General features: G+C 45.4%; 1 protein-coding gene across 2 annotated transcripts in view; it reads right to left on the bottom strand.

Moving 5' to 3' along the window:
* Nucleotides 1-22,211, bottom strand: part of KLHL29 (kelch like family member 29) — a 633,192-nt gene that overhangs the window by 73,099 nt on the left and 537,882 nt on the right. For both annotated transcript variants that reach the window (XM_083178618.1, XM_083178619.1), the window contains exons 10-12: nt 14,340-14,538; nt 12,791-12,973; nt 5,744-5,924 (exon numbers count right to left, since the gene is read on the bottom strand). In XM_083178618.1, the coding sequence (XP_083034744.1) occupies nt 5,744-5,924; nt 12,791-12,973; nt 14,340-14,538 (563 nt within the window). The remainder of the gene's footprint in view (nt 1-5,743; nt 5,925-12,790; nt 12,974-14,339; nt 14,539-22,211) is intronic.

Here is a 22,211-nt window from a genome sequence, read left to right as displayed (position 1 = left end):
AGTATTAGAGGAACATATCAGGAACCAAATATTGTGGAGGTAGGCCTCAGCTATATGTAGGAGGACATCCATCTGGCCAAGGCTCCCCATCCTGAGAGGACGGAAGCAGGGTGTCAGTTAGTAATAGCAGAGCAATACAAATAGTAGTTCCTTTCTCGTGCGCCCAAGGAAATACACATGGAAAGCGGGAATTTTGTGACATTAAGTCCAGAAACATGCTGTGAAACTGAGGAGAAGTGTATAGGCTTTGGAGACATACAGAAATGGACTCCTGGAGAATAAAATGTTCTGAACGAGTCACATAACGAATGTCTGGACGGGGCCATCCAATGGGAAGCAGAGCATCATCAGGGATAATAGGCGACATTCCATTATGATAGGATGAAACAAAAGGCGTAACGATATCGGTATCAGGATTTACAAAATACTTCTCCTTCTGGCAGTGTATATCGAGGAGATTCGGAGACTCAGGCCGCACATAGGGCATGGACACAGGATGTAGAAGTTTCATATCGATTGGTTCAGCTGCATAGTGGAACTTTAAATATCCCTTAGTATCAGGAATCAAAAGACCAGCATCGGCTGCAGGAGCCACCCCACTCTGACCAGGTGGATCCAGATGTGGATCTGTTGCAGGTGATATGCAGACCACTGGATCAGTGCTCAAAGGCGCAACCGTGATGTCACCAAATTTATTGAGGAGCCTCTGAGTGGAAGCGTTGATGGCCTGAAGGATACTTTGTAAGGGGCCAGACATCATGAAACGTGGCAAGATGGTGGTGGCTAGCACACCACCGGAGTGCAAACAGGATAGTGTCCAGACCTCCTCTATTACACAAATTAGGAGAGCAACCACAGGCTATATAGAGCAGTGAAGAATCAGTAGGGCAAAGGATTGTAATGCAGGCCACCTCACACAATTTCAGCACTCTGTATAATTCCCACACTAGGAGCGGGGAATGGCACCGGCTGAGGCAGTACTTCACACTCCAAGATGGCTGCCGCCTCTCCCCTCCCCCGGCGGCAAGCGACCCGACTGTGCGGTATCTAGGCACCAAATCGCTGGTATGCAGGAGCGTGGACCCCCGTCAGTGCTGTGGAGTGCCAGATGGACCGGGCAGGGATCAGGAAGTCGGGAGCTCCGGCGGACCACGTCTTTTTGAGGCGGCAGCAGCAGCAAAATGGCTCCGGCGTCTGCCCTTCACTCCGGAGCTGCGGCACAGCGGACTAAATATCCCTGCAGCGGGAGGCTCTGTCCCGTGTCCGAGGCAACAGGGATGTTCTGGGAGGCTTCCCACACGAACTACTGGCGGCCAGGTCCAGGTGAGGGAGATCAGGATGGGTAAGCAGGATGAATTTAGCGGAGAGCACGGGGAGAATATAATTATTTTTAAACCGTTTATTTATATGAAATAAAACAACGGCCCGTCCCAGCTTCGCAATTTTGAAATGACCTGTATATCAACCTATATTTGCTTTCAGCCTCGGCATAATGATAATACAAAAACTACATTTGAATGAAAGAGCTCCTCAAAATAGATGTGTTGACTTCAAAATAGACACATTTACTGTGGGCGAGCCCCATAAATACGCTCAACCACCCAGCCACGCATGCGCCTTCAGTTGTCCCCGCTCTCGGACAGCCATTTTTGTTTACTTGTTTCACCCATGCAGTTCCTCTTTCCTGCCTGGGGTGTTGCTGTCTCCTGTGGTGCTTCTAGCACAGGTCTGGCTTGCATATCAGTGGTGACATACAGACCACACTGTGCTAGAAGCCCTACTGCAGACAGCGACACCCCAGGCAGGGAAGAGGAACTGCACAGGTTTTTAAATATGGCCGGTGCTAGAATAAACACTACAAATGCTCTGTAAAATGGTGAAAATTGCATCAAAATCCATACAGTGATTCTCCAGATTAACCCGATTGGACAGACAGACAGACAGAAATTTTACCAGGGACTTTATTTTATACACATAGCGGTTAAGCTGTGTACACACGGTGCAATATATTGCTCAGTATCCCATTTTCATCAGGGACCAGAGATGGTCGCTGATGAACAGGTGGGGGAGCTGCAGGACCTTGCTCCTGCGACCAGCGACCATTCAGAGGCTGAACACAAGAGCGTGCACCCGGCAATTTATCACTGCAGCACAAATAAATCGCTGGCAATATGGTTGCTCAGTGGCCATATTGCCAGCGATATTGCACCGTGTGTACACAGCTATAACGCTGTCCCTTACTGGCCTCCCACAGCTGGAGAGGAGATCGCCTTCACTGCAGAGGAACTTTCGGAGCTCCCTGTCATATCGAAATCCCAGTAGAATGTTTTGATACATATTTGGGATAATCATATTTAAAATGATTATTCACACTGCAAACAGGCCTACAGTAATTATCAAAATATAGGGCCCCTCATATATAATGTAAGTCCTGCCTGTATATAGCATTATGATGCTTATATTACCCGGAATCTAAGACAAGAAATTTATCTCATATCAATGAAGACCAATATAATTTTTTTTAATTGATTTAAAAACTTGTTTTCCGGTCAAACTTTCACGATATCCCATCATATCTGCCATTACTGCAGGGTGTGAGTGCTTACGTGCCATCTACAGTACTTTACTTGTGATGCCATCAGACAAGCTAGCACTTTATCTGTATCTAATATATGTCCTTTTTTGTCCTTCGCATGTGGTCAGTGTTGGATCACCCACTAGCGGACAGCCAACAATGAAGGCCCAGACTAGTCCATACTTGCCTACACTTCCAGAAGTTGCGGGAGACTTCTGATTTGTCGAGTTGTCCCCTTCACTGCTGGCAGAGTAAGCAAATGTCCTACATCCCACCCTCTTCCTAATGAAGCAGGCAGGATTCGGAAAGAGTCAATGAGATTTTGGAACTGGGCAGAGGGGTCGTGGCTAAGTGACACAAATGATGGCATTAGCCCCACAATACCCATGGAATCGAAGCTTTGTGGGTGCCCCTCCCCCGAAGCCTCCAGCAGCATCTCCTCTATGGCCTTCTCCCAGAGAGGATACAGATACCCATTTACACAGGGTGTGACACTTGGAAAAATGATCTTAGGTGGGGGAGTCAGCCACAGAAGCGATATCGACGGCTTTTAATGAACTGATTCAAACTAACAAGGAAGGAGAGGTGCCCCCTTGGGAGCAGGAGCCCAGTGGCAGATTACTCCATTGTCTCCCATAGGAATCTTTATCAGGCTCTGTCCCTGATGCCTACAGAACTACTCCATTCATAAAACACCTATATCATGGTCACCATTAATCTTTGCAGCCCCATTGGACTTTATAGCATTAGGAGTTTTAGCAACCACTTCACAATCGTAAAAAAAAAAAGAAAAAAAAAAAAAGAAACTTTAACGAGTACGTAGGTTATGTGCGAATTTCCTCCACTAATTGCCTTGTGGCATAATTTTGTTCAGAATGTCAATTTTATGGCCATGGGCACATCAAAAAGTCAGATTAGAAAATCCAATTACCCCCGCCTTTTTTTTTCTCTGTAAAAATATTTGATCTCAAAGAATAAACCAGATGGGATGTATAATATTAGTCTGTGTTTTCCTCTGCTGTCTCCGCTCATAAATCTCCGCACAGATAACTGCAGATTAATTATAACTTCAAGCCTTGCAAATCCCATCAGAAAGGTTTACAGTGTCCCCGTAGAGTAATGCAAAGATATAGAAACCGGGGCTCGGTGGGATATTATGTAAAAAACGCCCTAATTGGACAGACTTTAACTCCTTTGCAGGCTCTTACGGGGCCTTGAGGATGCAGTGGGAGATCATAAGAACAAATTCACACAGTAACCCAAAGTTTTGATATTAACTAATTAAAATGTTTATAACTGCACAGATGGAACATCTACACTTGCTGGCTCTCCAGAAATAAAATACTGCGGCTGGAGCGAATGGATATCCTAACTGTGTCAAACGAAACCATCTATTAATTATCAGCTGCCACAGGGGCAATGGAAGGGACTTTTCAAAATCATATACAACAACATTCTGCCTGTAGTGCTCATTTGTCAAAATGGCTCTAGATGCGTCAAGGCCAAACGCTGCCACACACATTTGTTTCCTACAGAACTTCCATTCCTTTTCCATTGATATAAAGCTACATTATATGCCCCGGTATCAGGGGTGGCCAAACCTGTCCCCAAGCTCTACCAACAGTTCATGTGTCTCAGGCATCCTGTGGATCTATAGTAGGAATGAATGCAGCAGGTTTGAAAATGTGACAGTTAGTAATGACTACAGCTATGGACCAGCTAGGTGATCTGGGGAATGTGACAGTTAGTAATGACTACAGCTGTGCACCAGCTAGGTGATCTGGGGAATGTGACAGTTAGTAATGACTACAGCTGTGCACCAGCTAGGTGATCTAGGGAATGTGACAGTTAGTAATGACTGCACCTGTGCACCAGCTAGGTGGTCTGGGGAATGTGACAGTTAGTAATGACTACAGCTGTGCACCAGCTAGGTGATCTGTGGAATGTGACAGCAATGAATACAGTTGTGCGCTGGCTAGGTGGTCTTGGGAATGTGACAGTTAGTAATGACTACAGCTGTGCATCGGCTAGGTGGTGTGGGGAATCTGACAGTTAGTAATGACTACAGCTGTGCACCAGCTAGGTCAGGGATGGCCAAACCTGTCCTCAAGATCTACCAACGGTGCATGTTTTCCAGGCAACCTGTGGATCTATAGCAGGAATGAATGCAGCAGGTTTGAAAATGTGACAGTTAGTAATGACTGCAGCTGTGCACCAGCTAGGTAACCTGGAAAACGTGGACCGTTGGTAGATCTCGAGGACCGGTTTGGCCACCCCTGAGCTAGGTGATCTGGGGATTGTGACAGTTAGTAATGACTTCAGCTGTGCACCAGCTAGGTGATCTGGGGAATGTGACAGTTAGTAATGACTACAGCTGTGCACCAGCTAGTGTGTTCTGGGAGAGTTAGTAAAGACTACAGCTGTGCACCAGCTAGGTGATTTGGGGAGTGTGACAGTTAGTATTGACTACAGCTGTGCACCAGCTAGGTGGTCTGGAAAACATGGACCGTTAGTAGATCTCGAGGACCAGTTTGGATACCCCTTCCTTAAATGCTTGGTGCATCAACTAAATAGGAGAATTACGTTTTTCTTTGCAGGCAGTTGTCGATAAGAAACAATTGTGGTCATTCTTGTGTCCTAGTCAATGCTGTCTTTCCATAACACCAGACATGGCTGCCATATGGTCACTGGACAGTGGTGAAACTTCCACAAGAGTATCCTATGTGAACAGGGAGGGATGATTAAGCTGTGTTATCCGCTACAGAGGACCCCCTCTACCGAGGACCTACTATTCTATGCATGTGTTGGGGACTAGTAAAGTCAACTGATACTAGAAGAACATCAGCTTCATGAGATGCCTCTACACAGCCAATGGGGCCATCTGAAAGCTGAGGCCTACAAATACCCACCAAGAACCATTTATGAACTGGAGGCTGCTATATGCCAAGAAATGACTATATCATATTCAAATCCAAGTGAAAAGAAACTGCTCATCATGTATTGTTAGATTCTGTACTGAAAGAGAGGTCATGGAGAGTCAAGCCAAAAGTCCTACTAACGTTTGGGTGGTCCATATTGTAGACTGCAGTAGTTAATAAACAGCTATAATGTGTGCCTAAAAATATTCCCCTCTGAGAGTTTCTGCCACACTACATGTGCAGGACTTACCGTTCCACATGGTCGACATTGCCAGCTACACCAAGGCCACCAATTGTGTAGATTTTGCCATCATACACCAGGCTATTGTGCCGACACCTCGGAACGATCATCCTGGAGACCAGATTCCAGTTATCAAGTAAGGACATGTAGCACCAGACATCCGCAAGGGTGACCCCAGCTTCCATGCCCCCTAAAATATAAAAAAGTGGAACAGTGAGAAAGTACCATAATGGCAGGTGTTATGGTTTCCAAAGCAGTCTACTAATCATTCAAACCCCCCCCCCCCCTCCCCCATCACTAATTTTCATGATTCCATCACCACGTTTGCACGCTGGAAGTCCGCTATGCACATGAGGAAAACCTCCCCTCCCCCCTGTTCAGTCCTGTATTATTTTCTTTTCTGTTCCATACAGGATTGCATCTATATTTGTGAATGTCGCTCTTTAACCCTTTCAGTGCCAACGTTGCTGTGATAGATGTACAAAATATCTGCCAATAATGCCAGCCTGGCTCACAGCGACTGTTTTCTTTGGGGCGCAATATTTAACTAAACTTCAATTGATTGACTTCAGATTATTTGCAGGCAATAGCTAAAGTGATTTCGTATTCCTTTGACTACGACCCTGGCGTTTCTAGCGCATATTTTGCACATCTCTTGCAGCAACGCCGGCACTCAAAGAGTTAAATGGCCAACTTGTATCCCAGGTTGAGCGGTTTCTTGTTATTGAGCTGTAAAAAAAAAAAAAAAATAATTAAAAAAAAGTTTCCTTTTTCAAAAAAAGCAATCCGATTGCACTTGTGGTCAAGAACGGAAAAGAACAACCAGCGAAGCCTGTGCTCATGCAACCTTTCTGCAGGCGCCTCTATGTTATCTGTCCTCTAAGTTGCGTTATCTAGGTTTAAGCATCTTTTATTACAAAGATGTTTTTGTCCTTGCCAAGATCGTTGCTACATAAACTCTTCACTCATTTCCTCCTCCTTAGGACTTTTCCTTGTGTAGCCACTTACGAGGGTAACGTCCCAGGATTTACCCAGAGAGTTTTGAACACTGGGGTGAAATATCTGGATTGGGTTATATCAACCATGAGAAACATAAAGGGATCAATTCCGGTCACATGACGTCAACCACTTCCCGTCTTCGCCCCGTTGCCCACAAATAAATGTCAGTCTCCAGTGACTTATATTTGCGAATGATTTCTCCTGCAGTGGGCACATGCAAGGGAAGGGTCTTCGTAACACATCCCCTTAAATGCTTGTGAGGGGATACGGTCACATGGGGGAGGGGGGGTGTATTTTCAGGGGGGGGGGGGGGGCAGGCTCTCTGGGACTCTCAGCTTACAGTCAACCAGAATCAGAACCAAAATGTAGAAATGTTAGGGCTTGTGGGAACTGGTGGGAATAAGTCACATTTAATTGATAGATTGTAAGCTAGCGAGCAGGGCCCTCCTACCTCTATGACTGTCTGTCACTACTCAGTTTGTTTTATCACTGTTCCCAATTGTGAAGCTAAACGGAATTTGCTGCACTATATAATTAAAATGCTAATAAAATAAAATATATATAAAATAGACCAATGCATGCCACTGTTATACCCTAATCTGACCGCTAGATGGGGCCATTCTGTTGCTGTTTGTGGACAGCATTACAGTCCCCAGTAACTCTTCCGTGCAAGAGAAAACAGCAACTCACGGTCCTAACAAATAAAAGGAAAATACTTCGAAAGACTTCTGTTTGAAGATGCTTTACAAGGAAATAACAAGAATGGAAAATCTAAACATACACATTATTTTTAGCTATTTTAGTCTTAGAACACAGTTTGGTATCATTAGGCAGTGGCTTTCTAGGAAATCCATCTAATTATAATAACAGAAAAGGAGGCCAACAGTGGGTGGAAGTACATATTCCGACATTGTGCCTTAATTCAAAGCTAAATACTGAGATAAAAACTCCAGATTGATGAAAAGTCCAACTCTATAAGGCAGGATTGTATTGCGTAACTTGTCCATTATACCTGGCAATGTTGCAGCACAGGTGATGGAAATAGCAAGTGGTTGGGGGGGATGCATGGTCACATGATCAAACTTCCTCAATGAGAAACAAGTAAGTAGTGCACCAACCTATTGGCCTGCAGAGCCCAGAGTGCTTGTTTTGACAGTTATGGTATGTATTATAGAGTGACTCATCATAGACAGTCGTATGGTCGACCACTAATGGTCGACATGGCCAAAAGGTTGACATGAGTTTTTAATGTTTTTAGGGTGTCTAGGTCGACATAGATCTGTAAGTGTACCGCTGCGCTCGCCAGGCTTTGGGCTCAGGCACTATTTAATTCTCCCTCCACGCCCTAGTGGATGGTAGGGCATGAAATACCGCCTGTCAGCACATGTCGGCTGAAAATTTTACAAAAAATGCATGTCAACCTTTTTTTCATGTCAACCTATTGCCTGTCGACCTTTAAATCGGGTCGACCGTTTTTTCATGTCGACCACTAGCGGCCTCCTCTAGCATCCTAAAAAACTGTCTGCAGTATGGGGGCATCCATTTTCTAAGTGTCACTTTTCCTTATAGCAGCAGGAGCCGGCGCCGGGAGAGAAGGGACCGTGACCGCAGACAGATGCGGCAGGCCAGGTACAGGCATAATGCGCGGGGGGGTTATGCCACTGCCTTGGGCCCCTACTACTGCATTCCCTGGTGGGCCCTTCATACCCCAGTCTGACACTGGGAATGGGTAAATGTCTCCACCCCAGGAGAGGAACACAGCTATGGTACACTATGGGAATACACATGACAGTGTACTCCCAGCTTTACAGATGGTAAAGGGAGACATGACCACCCTCTGCATTTAATAAGCCACCTTTGAATATAAATTACAAAAGGGCCCATTGACTAAGCCATAGAGAGATAAAGAACCAGCCAATCAGCTCCTAAAGGCCATGTTACAGACCGTGGGGCTGATTTAATAATCCTGTTAGCTCCTAATTGTCATTTTTTTGAAACCCAGCCAAAAATTGACCGTTACTGTAGGAGCCGATAGACTGCTGCATCATCATCTTCCACTTTATCACCCAGTCTTTAAAAAAAAATCTGCCTGTGATTGAAAAGTGACAGTTGGGGGCTGATTGGCTGATACATGATTTTTTTACATTTTAACTCTCTCCGAGGCTTGGTAAATAGACCCCCCAAATACGCTGAGGTCGTGCCTTGTGCCCATGGTTCATAAATGTATGGAGGATTATTGTTTGCCTGTGAACAGTGGCAACAATGGACGTGATCCTTTATCGCCTGCATGTTATTACAGTGCCTGTATGATAAGATATAAGAATCCTCCGTCCTAGCAGAGGAAAGGGTTACGCTGTGTTACTGCATCTCAGAATTCAGTGCCGGGGAAAATGTACTTCTACAGAAAATCTGAAGCGAGATCCCAGAGTGCTGCCAGCCTGCAGCAAGCCATGAATGCCTCAGACACGGTACCACTGAGGCTACGTCTGCCTCCAGCTTCCTCTCGCTAGCGTTGGGTCCTGTGGTGCTGATTACCATTTCTTAGTTTACAAATGCTTCCTTCTTGTCTGAGCTGCTTAGAATTGGTGTGGGCAGCTCCTCATTAAGGAAGCCAGAGCGATACAATTTAATTAGCCTGCAGACAAATAAACACAAACCCGTCCCGAAAAAAGCCTGCCTGCCTGCCATCCAGAGTGCCTATTTCGTGCTTGGCAACTATGTGCGGCGGCCAGCTGACCAATCGGCAGAGAAATGAGAACAGATAAACTCCGGGAAGCTGACAGATCAGAGGATAAATAATGCAATGTAATGACTGTATCCCCTGCCTGGCCACGGAGTTTAAAACTAGACTCAATTTAATGCCATCTGCACCCTGGTCCCCGTTGACCTACATTGGGAAAAAATTAAGATTTAAAAAGCTTGTTCATCAGGGGCTGGGATTTATCTCACACAAGACAAACTAGACGTCTTGTTTTCTTGGCCTATGAGGTTTAGTCACCAAACCATGCAGCGTAGGATTTAGGTCACCATAAACACAATGACATAATGTGGGGTACATTCATTATCTGTGTCCCTCTCCTCCCATAAAATAAAGACCCTTGTAGATCCTTATCTCCCCAACGTGCAGAGATAAGGAGTAGTCATTAGCCAGGATGTAGCATTGGTGGACAGGGGCGCCGATACGAGCCCACCCCGGTGGTCTCTGAGAAATAATGTGATTGGGCAGCAATAACTGTACTGCTTTGCCCCATCGACTGTCTACACAAGGGTTTAATTACCATAGGTGCAGGGAGTGCAGCTGCTATGGGGACCAGAGCTGAGAGGGGCCACCTTCCCTGTCACAGTTACATGTGTTATATACAGGGTGTAGCTACCATAGGTGCAGGGGGTGCAGCTTCTATGTGGCCCAGAGCTGAGAGGGGCCACCTTCCCTGTCACAGTTACATGTGTTATATACAGGGTGTAGCTACCATAGGTGCAGGGAGTGCAGCTGCTATGGGCCCAGAGCTGAGAGAGGCCACCTTCCCTGTCACAGTTACATGTGTTATATACAGGGGTGTAGCTACCATAGGTGCAGGGGGTGCAGCTGCTATGGGGCCCAGAGCGGAGAGGGGCCACCTTCCCTGTCACAGTTACATGTGTTATATACAGGGGTGTAGCTACCATAGGTGCAGGGAGTGCAGCTGCTATGGGCCCAGAGCTGAGAGAGGCCACCTTTCCTGTCACAGTTACATGTGTTATATACAGGGGTGTAGCTACCATAGGTGCAGGAGTGCAGCTGCTATGGGGCCCAGAGCTGAGAGGGGCCACCTTCCCTGTCACAGTTACATGTGTTATATACAGGGGTGTAGCTGCCATAGGTGCAGGGAGTGCAGCTGCTATGGGGCCCAGAGCTGAGAGGGGCCACCTTCCTTCTGACAGTTACATGTGTTATTTACAGGGGTGTAGCTACCATAGGTGCAGGGAGTGCAGCTTTAGTGGGGACCAGAGCTTAGAGGGGCCACCTTCCCTGTCACAGTTACATGTGTTATATACAGGGTGTAGCTACCATAGGGGTAGGGAGTGCAGCTGCTATGGGGCCCAGAGGTAAAAGGGGCCACCTTCCCTGTCACAGTTACATGTGTTATATACAGGGTGTAGCTACCATAGGTGCAGGGAGTGCAGCTGCTATGGGGCCCAGAGCTAAAAGGGGCCACCTTCCCTGTCACAGTTACATGTGATATATACAGGGTGTAGCTACCATAGGTGCAGGGAGTGCAGATGCTATGGGTCCCAGAGGTGAAAGGGGCCACCTTCCCTGTCACAGTTACATGTGTTATATACAGAGTGTAGCTACCATAGGTGCAGGGAGTGCAGTTGCTATGGGGCCCAGAGCTAAAAGGGGCCACCTTCCCTGTCACAGTTACATGTGTTATATACAGGGGTGTAGCTACCATAGGTGCAGGGAGTGCAGATGCTATGGGGCCCAGAGGTGAAAGGGGCCACCTTCCCTGTCACAGTTACATGTGTTATATACAGAGTGTAGCTACCATAGGTGCAGGGAGTGCAGCTGCTATGGGGCTCAGAGCTGAGAGGGGCCACCTTCCTTCTGACAGTTACATGTGTTATTTACAGGGGTGTAGCTACCATAGGTGCAGGGAGTGCAGCTTTATTGGGGACCAGAGCTTAGAGGGGCCACCTTCCCTGTCACAGTTACATGTGTTATATACAGGGTGTAGCTACCATAGGGGTAGGGAGTGCAGCTGCTATGGGGCCCAGAGGTAAAAGGGGCCACCTTCCCTGTCACAGTTACATGTGTTATATACAGGGTGTAGCTACCATAGGTGCAGGGAGTGCAGCTGCTATGGGGCCCAGAGCTAAAAGGGGCCACCTTCCCTGTCACAGTTACATGTGATATATACAGGGTGTAGCTACCATAGGTGCAGGGAGTGCAGATGCTATGGGTCCCAGAGGTGAAAGGGGCCACCTTCCCTGTCACAGTTACATGTGTTATATACAGAGTGTAGCTACCATAGGTGCAGGGAGTGCAGTTGCTATGGGGCCCAGAGCTAAAAGGGGCCACCTTCCCTGTCACAGTTACATGTGTTATATACAGGGGTGTAGCTACCATAGGTGCAGGGAGTGCAGATGCTATGGGGCCCAGAGGTGAAAGGGGCCACCTTCCCTGTCACAGTTACATGTGTTATATACAGAGTGTAGCTACCATAGGTGCAGGGAGTGCAGCTGCTATGGGGCTCAGAGCTAAAAGGGGCCACCTTCCCTGTCACAGTTACATGTGATATATACAGGGTGTAGCTACCATAGGCGCAGGGAGTGCAGCTACTATGGGGCCCAGGGCTGAGAGGGGCCACTTTCCTTCTCACAGTTACATGTGTTATATACAGGGGTGTAGCTACCATAGGTGCAGGGAGTGCAGCTGCTATGGGGCCCAGAGCTGAGTGGGGCCACCTTCCTTCTGACAGTTACATGTGTTATTTACAAGGGTGCACCTACCATGGTACAGGGAGTGCAGCTTCGGTGGGGCCCAGAGCTGAGAGGGTCCCCAGCTCTTCGGCTACAGGGTTGAAAATGTAAAATTGGATCACCTCAGGCAGTAAGGAAAATGGAGTTTGTCAATTTAAATGTCTGCATTGGAAAGTCGCAAGAAATGTAATGGTTGACGTTATGGTGGACTACACTGTAAAGCCAGTAGAGATTTTGGGGTCTGCAAAGATGAAGGGCGAGATTTAGTGAAATTACCGTTTTTTTACAAATTGCGATTTTGTCCTAAATCGTCCTATATCGCACTTTTTAAAAATCGCACTTTTGCCGCAATTCGCATCTCATTAAGTTGGCGATTTGTGAAAAACGTGCGATTTCGGCCGTTTTTGCGCTAAAAATCGGCAAAAACAGAAAATCACTCCCTATTAAATGTCACCCTTAGGCTCTGCAATAATGGAATCTGACTGCTGTCTTGGGCAAATCACTTGAATGGATTCAAATCGATTTGGAAACATAATAAGACATGCCACAGAATTAAATCTCTACAAAGCCGCTGGGGAAGGACTTGGTCTTTACCTGACAGGTAGATGTTGTCCCCGGCACTCACAACGCTGAAGAATTCCCGATCATAGAAGGGCAGGCTGGCCAGCGGGTACCATTTATTGATTTGTGGGTTCAGACAGGTGACAGCGGTCAACGTCCTCTGGTTCATTCCAATCATTTGCCGACCCCCAACTAGGACAATCACTTCTGCTACACCTACAAACCAGAGGCAAAATACGGGGCTTAAGATAGAATCATAGAGCGATGGAAGTCAAGTATTCTACGAGCTAATTTTATTCTACATATTCAAGGTAACAAAATAATTGACTCATTATATAAACCCATTTTCTTCATTTCAACACTACGAAAGAAGCATAGAAACCCAACTGACTACTTAATTAAATACATGTGTGTTTGTGTTGTTATTTAAAACTACCCTTGAATTGCCCTCTTCCATCTTTGGTACTTATTTCCTAGCACGGCGCCACAGATTTTGATTGTATCCATCGGGTCGGAAAAATCGCGTCGATCGCATCGCGTGCCAACCAAATCGCATGCGATGCGATTGACCTGATTTTTACATTGGAATCAATGTCAAATGGTCCCTGAGACCCGATTTTACATTGATTTCAATGTAAAAAGCCCCCAAACCCCCCATTTTAATACTAAACCCCCCCTCATGTTTTAAATGCCCCCCCCCCATTGTTAACGCCACCCCACTATTGATGCCAACCCGAAGCGTGGCGAGCGCAGCGAGCCCGCGAGGGGCGGCGGTACGCGTCCTCCGACCTTTTCATACCCCTACTATCCACGTTGGCGTGGAGTTGATTTTATAAAATGTGGCGAGCACAGCGAGCCACCGAGCCCAAAGCGTGGCGAGCGCAGCAAGCCCCACGAGGGGACGCGGATACCTTCACAGGTATCCACGTCCCCTCGCGGGCTTCACAATTATCCGGGTCCATCGCGTTGATTGTATGCCTTAAGTGCCTTAAAGTTAAGGCATACAATCAACGAGATGGGCGCCGTGCTAGGAAATAAGTACCCCATCTTTAAACAGATACCAACTACCCAATCCTCTGAAAGACACAAGCACTAAACCATTTGAAAGTATTGTGAAGGTTGACTCTGTCCTCTCTGCACCAAACCCATCCTTGCTTCCTAAGCCCTTCCATCTACATTGTTCTACTCTTAAAGTGTACATCCTTCAGCTCGGCCCACCATTTGGTTGTTCCGCTATTGGATATCAATGGCGGAACAGCCAAGTGGTGGGCCCAGCCGAAGGATGAGAATGAGTAATTATGACATTGTGACATCCCTATGTCTCGTTCCCCGCAAATTACAGCAACCAGCTGGGCCACCAGCCAGAAGAGTTACCCACATTGTCTACTGCGCTGGTCAGTACATGGTTGATATTGTGGCTCTACGTGAGTGGAGTCCTCTCTACAGATTGTCATTGGCCGTGCCAGCACCAATATTTCTGCAGCTGAGTATGCCCCCCCCCACACACACACACAGTGCAGGCCACCAAAACTCACTAGCATGGACAATGGTAATGGATGATGGGTTTGACCACCTTCAGTACCTGCTGATAATCTTGGCCTTGTGCGTGGCGTCTGCATCTCTTGCCGGGCGTGAGGAAGCATGTGATATCTCTTTGCCTCATTGACTAAATCCCGGCAGGCCTCTGACGACTTTATCAGCTCCTCATTGTCAACAACATTGAGCAGATAACTTGGATGGATGAAGGGGAGGCGGACGACGGCCAACAATTCAGCGGAATGCTGCAAGAGGAGGACACAAAACGCGTAGAGTGTTAAACTTTATCTGAGATAGCAGCTTCTCTCCTCTATTCGTCCTGCAACAAAGAATCTCTTCGCTTACAAAGGACTTGAATTTGAATGGCCTCTGAAAGCAAGACCTGCACAGCAGGTTTACTAACTTCCATTCATAGAGGAAGGGATCTCATGTAATTCATATTACAACGGCAATTACATTCAATTTTAACAAAAGGGTCAATGAAGAGCAAGAGAAGATAGTAACTGGACGGTGTAGTCTGTAATCCAAAGAGAGGCACAAAAGAACAGACATTTTTATAGTCAAAGGTCGGTTCTTGTTTCTTATGCGCCAATGAACATTTCCAAGAATATTTTTAGAACTTAAAATACGGAGAAAAGGGGGTACAGTATAGACAGATTTGAAGGTTTTAACAGAATACAGTACTTATCATTTGTTTACCCACAACAACTGAGAACATGCAGTTTGGTAAATAATTTGGACACTAGGTGGCGATGTCCTATTGCCATTTGCAACGAATAAAGCAATGCATAAAATTATATACCATGTATGTATAAACACAGAAAATGTAGGCTAGTTTTCAGATTAAAGAATGCCTATCTAAATTAATAAACGCTAAAAAAATGCATAGAAAACAAAAACAAATGAATAAAATGTTTTTGTTATTACACTTATTAGGAATTGTTAAATCATTTGAAATCCTACTAAACAGATTAACCATAAGTCTGTAATCGTAGAGGAAGCGTTTTTCCTTTGCACATCGCACTTCCTGTTTGAGAAACTGGTACGGAGCACAAAGCGCCTGATACAGAGATGGCTGCAAACTTCATTTTTAAGCAGTTGAGGGATTGGCCGACCGCTCAAGGAGCATGTGCTGCAATGGTCTCAAGAATTTAGGAGCGGTTTTGGGCAGTGGCAGCAGCAGACAGGGCACGCTTACATTAAATTACAGAAAAAAGTACTTTAAGCACCTCGTAACTAGAAATGTGCCCCGCCCCATAAAAAATCTAAGCCCCCCACCCTACATTTATTATCATTTTATTTACCTAAATGCTCGTTAGTTACATGCTTGTTGCCAGGGGTTTCATGCTCATATGGCCTATATCGCTACCCAGAATCTGTTACTACTGAGTAGCGATGAATGAATCTATCCATCTGTCCAGTAGGACCTCTAGCATCTGTATCCTCCAAGGTGGCGGCCATTTTTGGAGGGACAATTTCAGCAGATTCCCTACAGACAGCCTGACCCATTGGAATCTGCAGAAACCATGGGCCCCCGCAGCTCCACCAAGCCTCCGCTGCAGTGATGTTCTTACACCACTGACTGCAGCCCAAAGAATAGCTGCTGCTGCTTCCAGGTAACGTGTGTCCCAATGGGCTCCTCCACCGGACCTGGGCCCAGGTAATTAGTACCACCTCTCCCAGCCAATGGTTGCAGAAAAGGGACTGCAGAACCATTCAAAATTCAAATAGAGGAGCCACACCCAACCAGTGGTTTGTGTGGCAGTGGCTGGGGTGGCAGTTGGTGTGGCTCCCCTATGTGAATTTTGGACTGTGTTGCAGCCCCACCTCTGCCGCCGTCACTGGTTTTGGGGTGTAGTGGCAGTTGTGTATCTCAGCCTGCAACTGCGTTCCCGTACACAGCTTCGGTGTGAAACCACAGAGCTCAGAAGATGGAAAATCGGAAGTTAGAACGACACTGAGACTGTACACAGCTGATGGGACTTGCAAAGCTGGGTGGGTGTCTCAGTATAAATCCAGGTGGCTGCAACACTGTCTATTTCCTCACAGTGGCTGCACACGCATTTGTAGCTGCGGCCGCAGTATCATTCATCTCTGATCACACCCAAAGTTCAGCCAAGTTATGGGCGCCTCAATGTTTGTTTGTGAATATTACAAGATGTCTTTTTATATATCACTTCAGTGTTTATCTTGGTTACATCTCTTTAAATATTTACAGGGGGTTATAAAGGACTTCAGATTATTAGCATATAATGGCCTCCAGCGAGTTTTACGAAACACATTGCATCCTCATTCACTCTTCTTTCATTGCTATTTAGCCGTATTCTATATCGCTAGACAGGTGAGGATATTAAGTGCTATTTCTCATAGGTACAGAGAGATATGCACATCAGCCAATCAGCAATTATCTTTTGCGTGACTATTGCAAATAGTACAATGAAAGCTAATGTGTGATTGGTTGGAATAATGTTAGGGCAGAGGTTTACTTTTTGCTGATGTTTTAAAGGACTTTTGAAATAGACAAGAAGATGCAGATAGAACATAAAAATGTACATGTGGTCTGAGATATTTTTTTTTTATCACTTTCTAAATTAACTTTTTGTACTGTATAAAAATATAAAAACAACATACCAGAAGATTATACAAAATGAAATAAGTAAATGGTAGATCCTGGAGGGGAGGACCAGGGGCAAGTGGAGTTTGGAAGCACGGTTACATGACCTGCTTCAAGGGTGGTCTCTGTGCTACGTGAAGCCAGTACACTGCTGCATTGCAAAGGAGAAGCCAAGTTCTTTTGTGTTTCTTGTTGGACAGAAAAAATATTACATAGTAATATAGCTGTTTTATATCACAACTCTACAGTATAAACACTACTGTAAAATAAAACTTGGCTTTTACAAAGAAACAACTAATATTTTCCTACATACACACTCTGGGCGGTATTCAATGCTGCGGCGAGGGGGGGGGGGGGGTTTATTTCGAGGATGGTCAAACTCCCCTGCGGTATACAATATTAGGGAGTAATCCTCCTTAAATGGCGAGGTTTGCCGCAAGTGCAGTGAGCATTTTGTGGTGAGCTCTAGCGTTTTAATGGCCATGCTCATCGTTTCCACCTCGCCAAAGGGGACAAGCAAGGAGGAAACGGCGAGTGAATACTCTGATGGCGAGCTATCGGTACTGCTCGCCCTCATAGCTCGCCATCAGGGGCATCGAATACCCCACACTGTATCTCCATGACCATAAACCCTTTGAAGGGTAACATTTAATAGGAATAGATTTTTTTTTGCTATTTCATCGCAAAAAATTTCCGTATTCGCATGTTTTCCGAAAATCTCACATTTTATAGGATGCGAATTGTGGAAAAAAAATTGCACTTTTTGCCGCGATTTCGCACATTCTGAAGTGCCGATTTTTTAGTCACTCCGGATGTCGATGTTTTCCCATTATAAAGTATATAAATTGCCAATTTAATGGGATGCGAATTCGGGAAAACGTTACTAAAAATCGCCACACAAACAGACCAGGTTGTGATGGGCGAATCTGACTGAAGCATGCACAGACCAGCATGATCGGTGCATGGTTCTGTCCCAAAAAAGTGTAAAATGATTAAAAACAGGGAAAAAACATTGTGGGGGTCCCCCTTCCTGAGCATAACCAGCCCCGGGCTCAAAGAACCGGTCCCCCCCCCCCCCCGCCGGGTAGCTGTCGAGACCCAGGACATGGTGTTACACTAAAACGGGCCATACAGATGGTGTCGGGCTCATTTAGGCCAGTCGCCGGAAGGGGATATGCGCGCACGAGACACACGTGCACCTCTCTGCCCCCTGTCCTGGGTGCACGCACCCAGCGATCTGTGTATTTACAGTGGGTACACGCACACTGCATATGCACAAGAGCAGAAATGCGCAGTAACAAAACATCGGTCCAAGTTCGAAGGAACGGCAGTTGCGAACAGAGATGAATAAGGTACAAAAACCTGGTAATGTTATTCTCTACTGCTATTGGGGACTGTTTTATATAAGCGACTGAAACATTTGGTTTATAGTTTATACTTGTCTGCTGCAGAAACCAGACATTTAGCTTTTCTTAGTTTCATCATTTGTTGTTCCCTTCATTACATAAAAAATATAATATAACTCTGCCAATATAAACCGACGAACTTCCAAATATATATAATGCAAATCACTCCAATTAAAAAGCTTAAGAAATCAACAATAACAAAGCAGTAAAGACTAGAAACTTTCAACGTATCAAATAAATGTCTGTATCAAACTTCGGGGGAAAGTTTTCCTTTAGAATATATATTTGCTTGAGTTTATTATTCTGTACAATCCCTTTCCGATCCAATATAATAATAGCTACAACAAGATGCAAATTAATCTAATTTCACAGGCAGAACCATTACAACAAGGACGCATTTCTTGAAAAGAAGAATATTCTCTCTATTTAAAATGCACTTCCACAGCCCTGGGGAGCATATGGCAATCTCTGAGGCTTATTATGTAATAAAAAAGACACAGATAACCTTTGGTACGGAGCCTGTCTATTTCACTGCACAGTAAAAGTTTGAAGAGAAAAAAAAACACAAGTCACAAAGACACGATAAAGTGTTGAGCGATGAATGCAAATCGTCACGGAGCATAAAAAAATTACATTTGTACATCATATATATATATATATATATATATATATATATTCATATATATATAAATGAAACAGCAAAAAGCATTATATAAGCATTATATATTCTAGCATAATAATTGCACACATATTAAAGGAACATTCAGTGTCAAGACTAGAATGGGGAATAGAGATTGCAGCTATTATATATTAAGATTTTCTTTTGTATTATGGTTGATTGTAACTCCGCCCACATTATAACTCTTTCATGCTACACATTTTATAATATTATTAGAAACTACCAGCCAATCAGCTTAGCAAAAGTGCCATGTTCCAGGCTGTGTTTGAAAATGGCAATTAGGAGCTGATTAGCCTCTCTCCAAGGCTTAGTACATATGCTTCTATGTAACACAGTGCCCCCAGTTCACATTAAGCCACAACTTAACCCCCCCTTTCACATTATGCCACACACTGACCCCCCTTTCACATTAAGCCACACATTGACCCCCCTTTCACATTATGCCACACATTGACCCCCCCTTTCACATTACGCCACACATTGAACCCTCTTTCACACTATGCCACACATTGACCCCCTTTTCACATTATGCCACCGGGGATCCGGTCCTTGGGTCAACAATGTCTAGGTCTACAGTCACTAGGTCCACCACTATTGGTCTACAGTGACTAGGTTGACACTTAAGAATGTTCGACATGCCCCCCCAACAGTGCACATTTTCCAGGTCACCAGACAGGTGCACTCATTATTCAGACACGTTTTAAAAGATCCACAGGTGGAGCTAATTATGTCACTTGTGATTATGTGTGGAGAACTGAAAAACACGGAAAATTTGAGGACCTGGGTTAGGAACCACTGCTCTAGATTGACAATGCAATGACAGGTGGACACACGCATAAGGTTTGACATGTACATGTCAACACGCAAAAGGTCGACACAAGTTTTTCATGTTTTATTTTGTAGCTTGTAGACCATCTCTTTCTGTATTCAGTGTGTCACCTGGTCTTACCACAATGTTTGGCACTAATGTCGACGAGTGCTGGGTCATTGGGAGGTGGGGCCACTAAGCCTCTGGGCCCCATAACAACAGCACTCCCCTCACCATACCTACTCTTCTGTAAGCGCCAGGAGAATCCATTTTTTTGGGTTGGTCCATTGCACCCATAAAGAGTGGACAGATCTTGTAAATTTACATCATGTAGTCCCGCCCCCTCATTGTGAATCACCATGTTTAGGGTATCAGGGCCTAGTGGCTGACAGCCCATCTCCACCATGTGATGTATCAAGCAATGTCTAAAGGTAGGCAAATATGCCCTGTACCCACTATAGTTATGCCCCTGGTCTTGAATGATTATTACGTGGATAACTCAATGTTCCGGTATCAGTTAATAGCAACCAAAAAGGACAGGCAAGCTCTCCAGGGGGTTGTGTGATCGGCAGAGTGTACCAACCGTATCGAGCTTCCAGACCCAGACACTATATACAGCAAGCGATGCTGGACCAGGAAGATAATGAAGGACCTCAGCCATCTGCACAATGGACTCTTCTCTCTGTTATGGTCAGGGAAACGCTACCGCTCATTGAAGGCAAACACAGAGATAATGAGAAGGAGCTTCTTCCCGCAGGCCCTTAGAGCCCTCAACCAGACCTCCTAGTACTGTACTTTCTTTCTTGACCTACCCGACACATCCTCTCTACACTCTTCCTCAGCCTATCTACTTATCATAATGTAGGACAGTTGTATAATAAGCATTTCACTACATATTGTACTAAAATTTGATTTGATTTGACCTAGCATTACAATGCTGTGGTGTTGGGGGGGGGTGTCTGCTTATTCCAATGATGTCATTGGCTGTAGGTAGTTCATTTTCTTCCCACTATGAAAAAGAGGTGCTTTGATCGTAGACATTGGACTTTACAAAAGGCCAGCAATGGATTCTGACCATGACCCACAGTTATAACTGCTACAGTATCGCTCTAACCATTTCTGCAATACTACCCTGATAGATTAGGCGCATACCTACCAAACCTAAAGGTGGCCGTATAGTACTGTGATTTCACTGACCTTCCTGGATGTAGGACCACCATTCCCCGCCGCTGGCATAGGGTACGATTCGGCGGTCGGAAATGCAAGCAAGTCTGACATACGGCTCCGGTCTGATGCGCGCGGGACCGCCCAATCAGATTGGTTGTCAAACACATCCGATCTAGGGTGATTTCTCATCCCCATCCGTTGGAATCGGGTGAAATCGTCCCAAATCGGACTAGTGTATGGGGGCCTTTAGTGGCTGGGAACTACTGAATAAGTTACAGTAACTGCACAGAAATACACCCACGAATTACCATGTCACACATATAACCTTTATAATATAGACAGTCTCTGAGATTTATATAAGGCTGGCTCAGATTGGAGGCCAAAATGTTAAACCGTTTCTAAATATATAACCCGCTGTATGACTTTTTATTTTTTAATGATTCAAATGATTACACATTAAATTTGGATGGGAGCTGTCAATCAAGTGCCGGATTGTTACGCCTGATGAATTCATACACCGACAGGCACTATCATTATACATGTCATGTCAATGTTGCCTATTTTTGTAACGACTGCCGCTATATTTCAAACTCCAGGCGCGCTTCTCCCCATTAGAAGACGCAAGCTATGTGATTTTACACTGGCCATCCATGCATTCAGCTGATGGAACATGACCGGTAAGACAGAAGCTTGAGGGGTTAACTAAATGGTTCCTGAATACCCTTCCCAAGCTGAAAGGAGCAGCGTGTTATTGGCGAGAAATCCACACCGCACACTACAAATGTGATCATTTTCCATCCGCACATTTAAAAACCCTCCGGCTAAAGTTGTCCCACTGCTTAAGTGTTTTTTAAAAGAGAAGCTCGATCTGCATGTCAGGCTGACCTTTCCTTACAGCTTGCTGCTGCGGGCGGGTAGTGGGAGAGGGTGATGTGCGCCCTCTGGTGTTGGGACTGTTATATTCCAATTGTATTTACTAGAGTGTAGGGTGGAAATGACAGAGGTGTTACACTCTTCATAATGAATGCTATTGCTGGAAACAAGCACCGTCATAATACAAGACAGGGTCCTTCTTGCAGAGCTTCCAATTTAATACTGTGTAGAGATCATGAAGGGCCCAGCCAGGTTTCAACGGGAATTGCGTTCTCTGGGAGCTATTCAATTGTTTTTTGGGGGGACTTCTAATTAATGAGCAATTCAACTGATCAGGAACAATGGACTTGGGCACCCTATATTTCTGCTGG

This window comes from Crinia signifera, chromosome 3 (genome assembly GCF_055691185.1).
Source record: "Crinia signifera chromosome 3, ASM5569118v1, whole genome shotgun sequence".
Taxonomy (NCBI): Eukaryota; Metazoa; Chordata; class Amphibia; order Anura; family Myobatrachidae; genus Crinia; species Crinia signifera.
The sequence above is the reverse complement of the archived record's forward strand: the minus strand, read 5'-3'. Positions and strand labels throughout refer to the sequence as shown.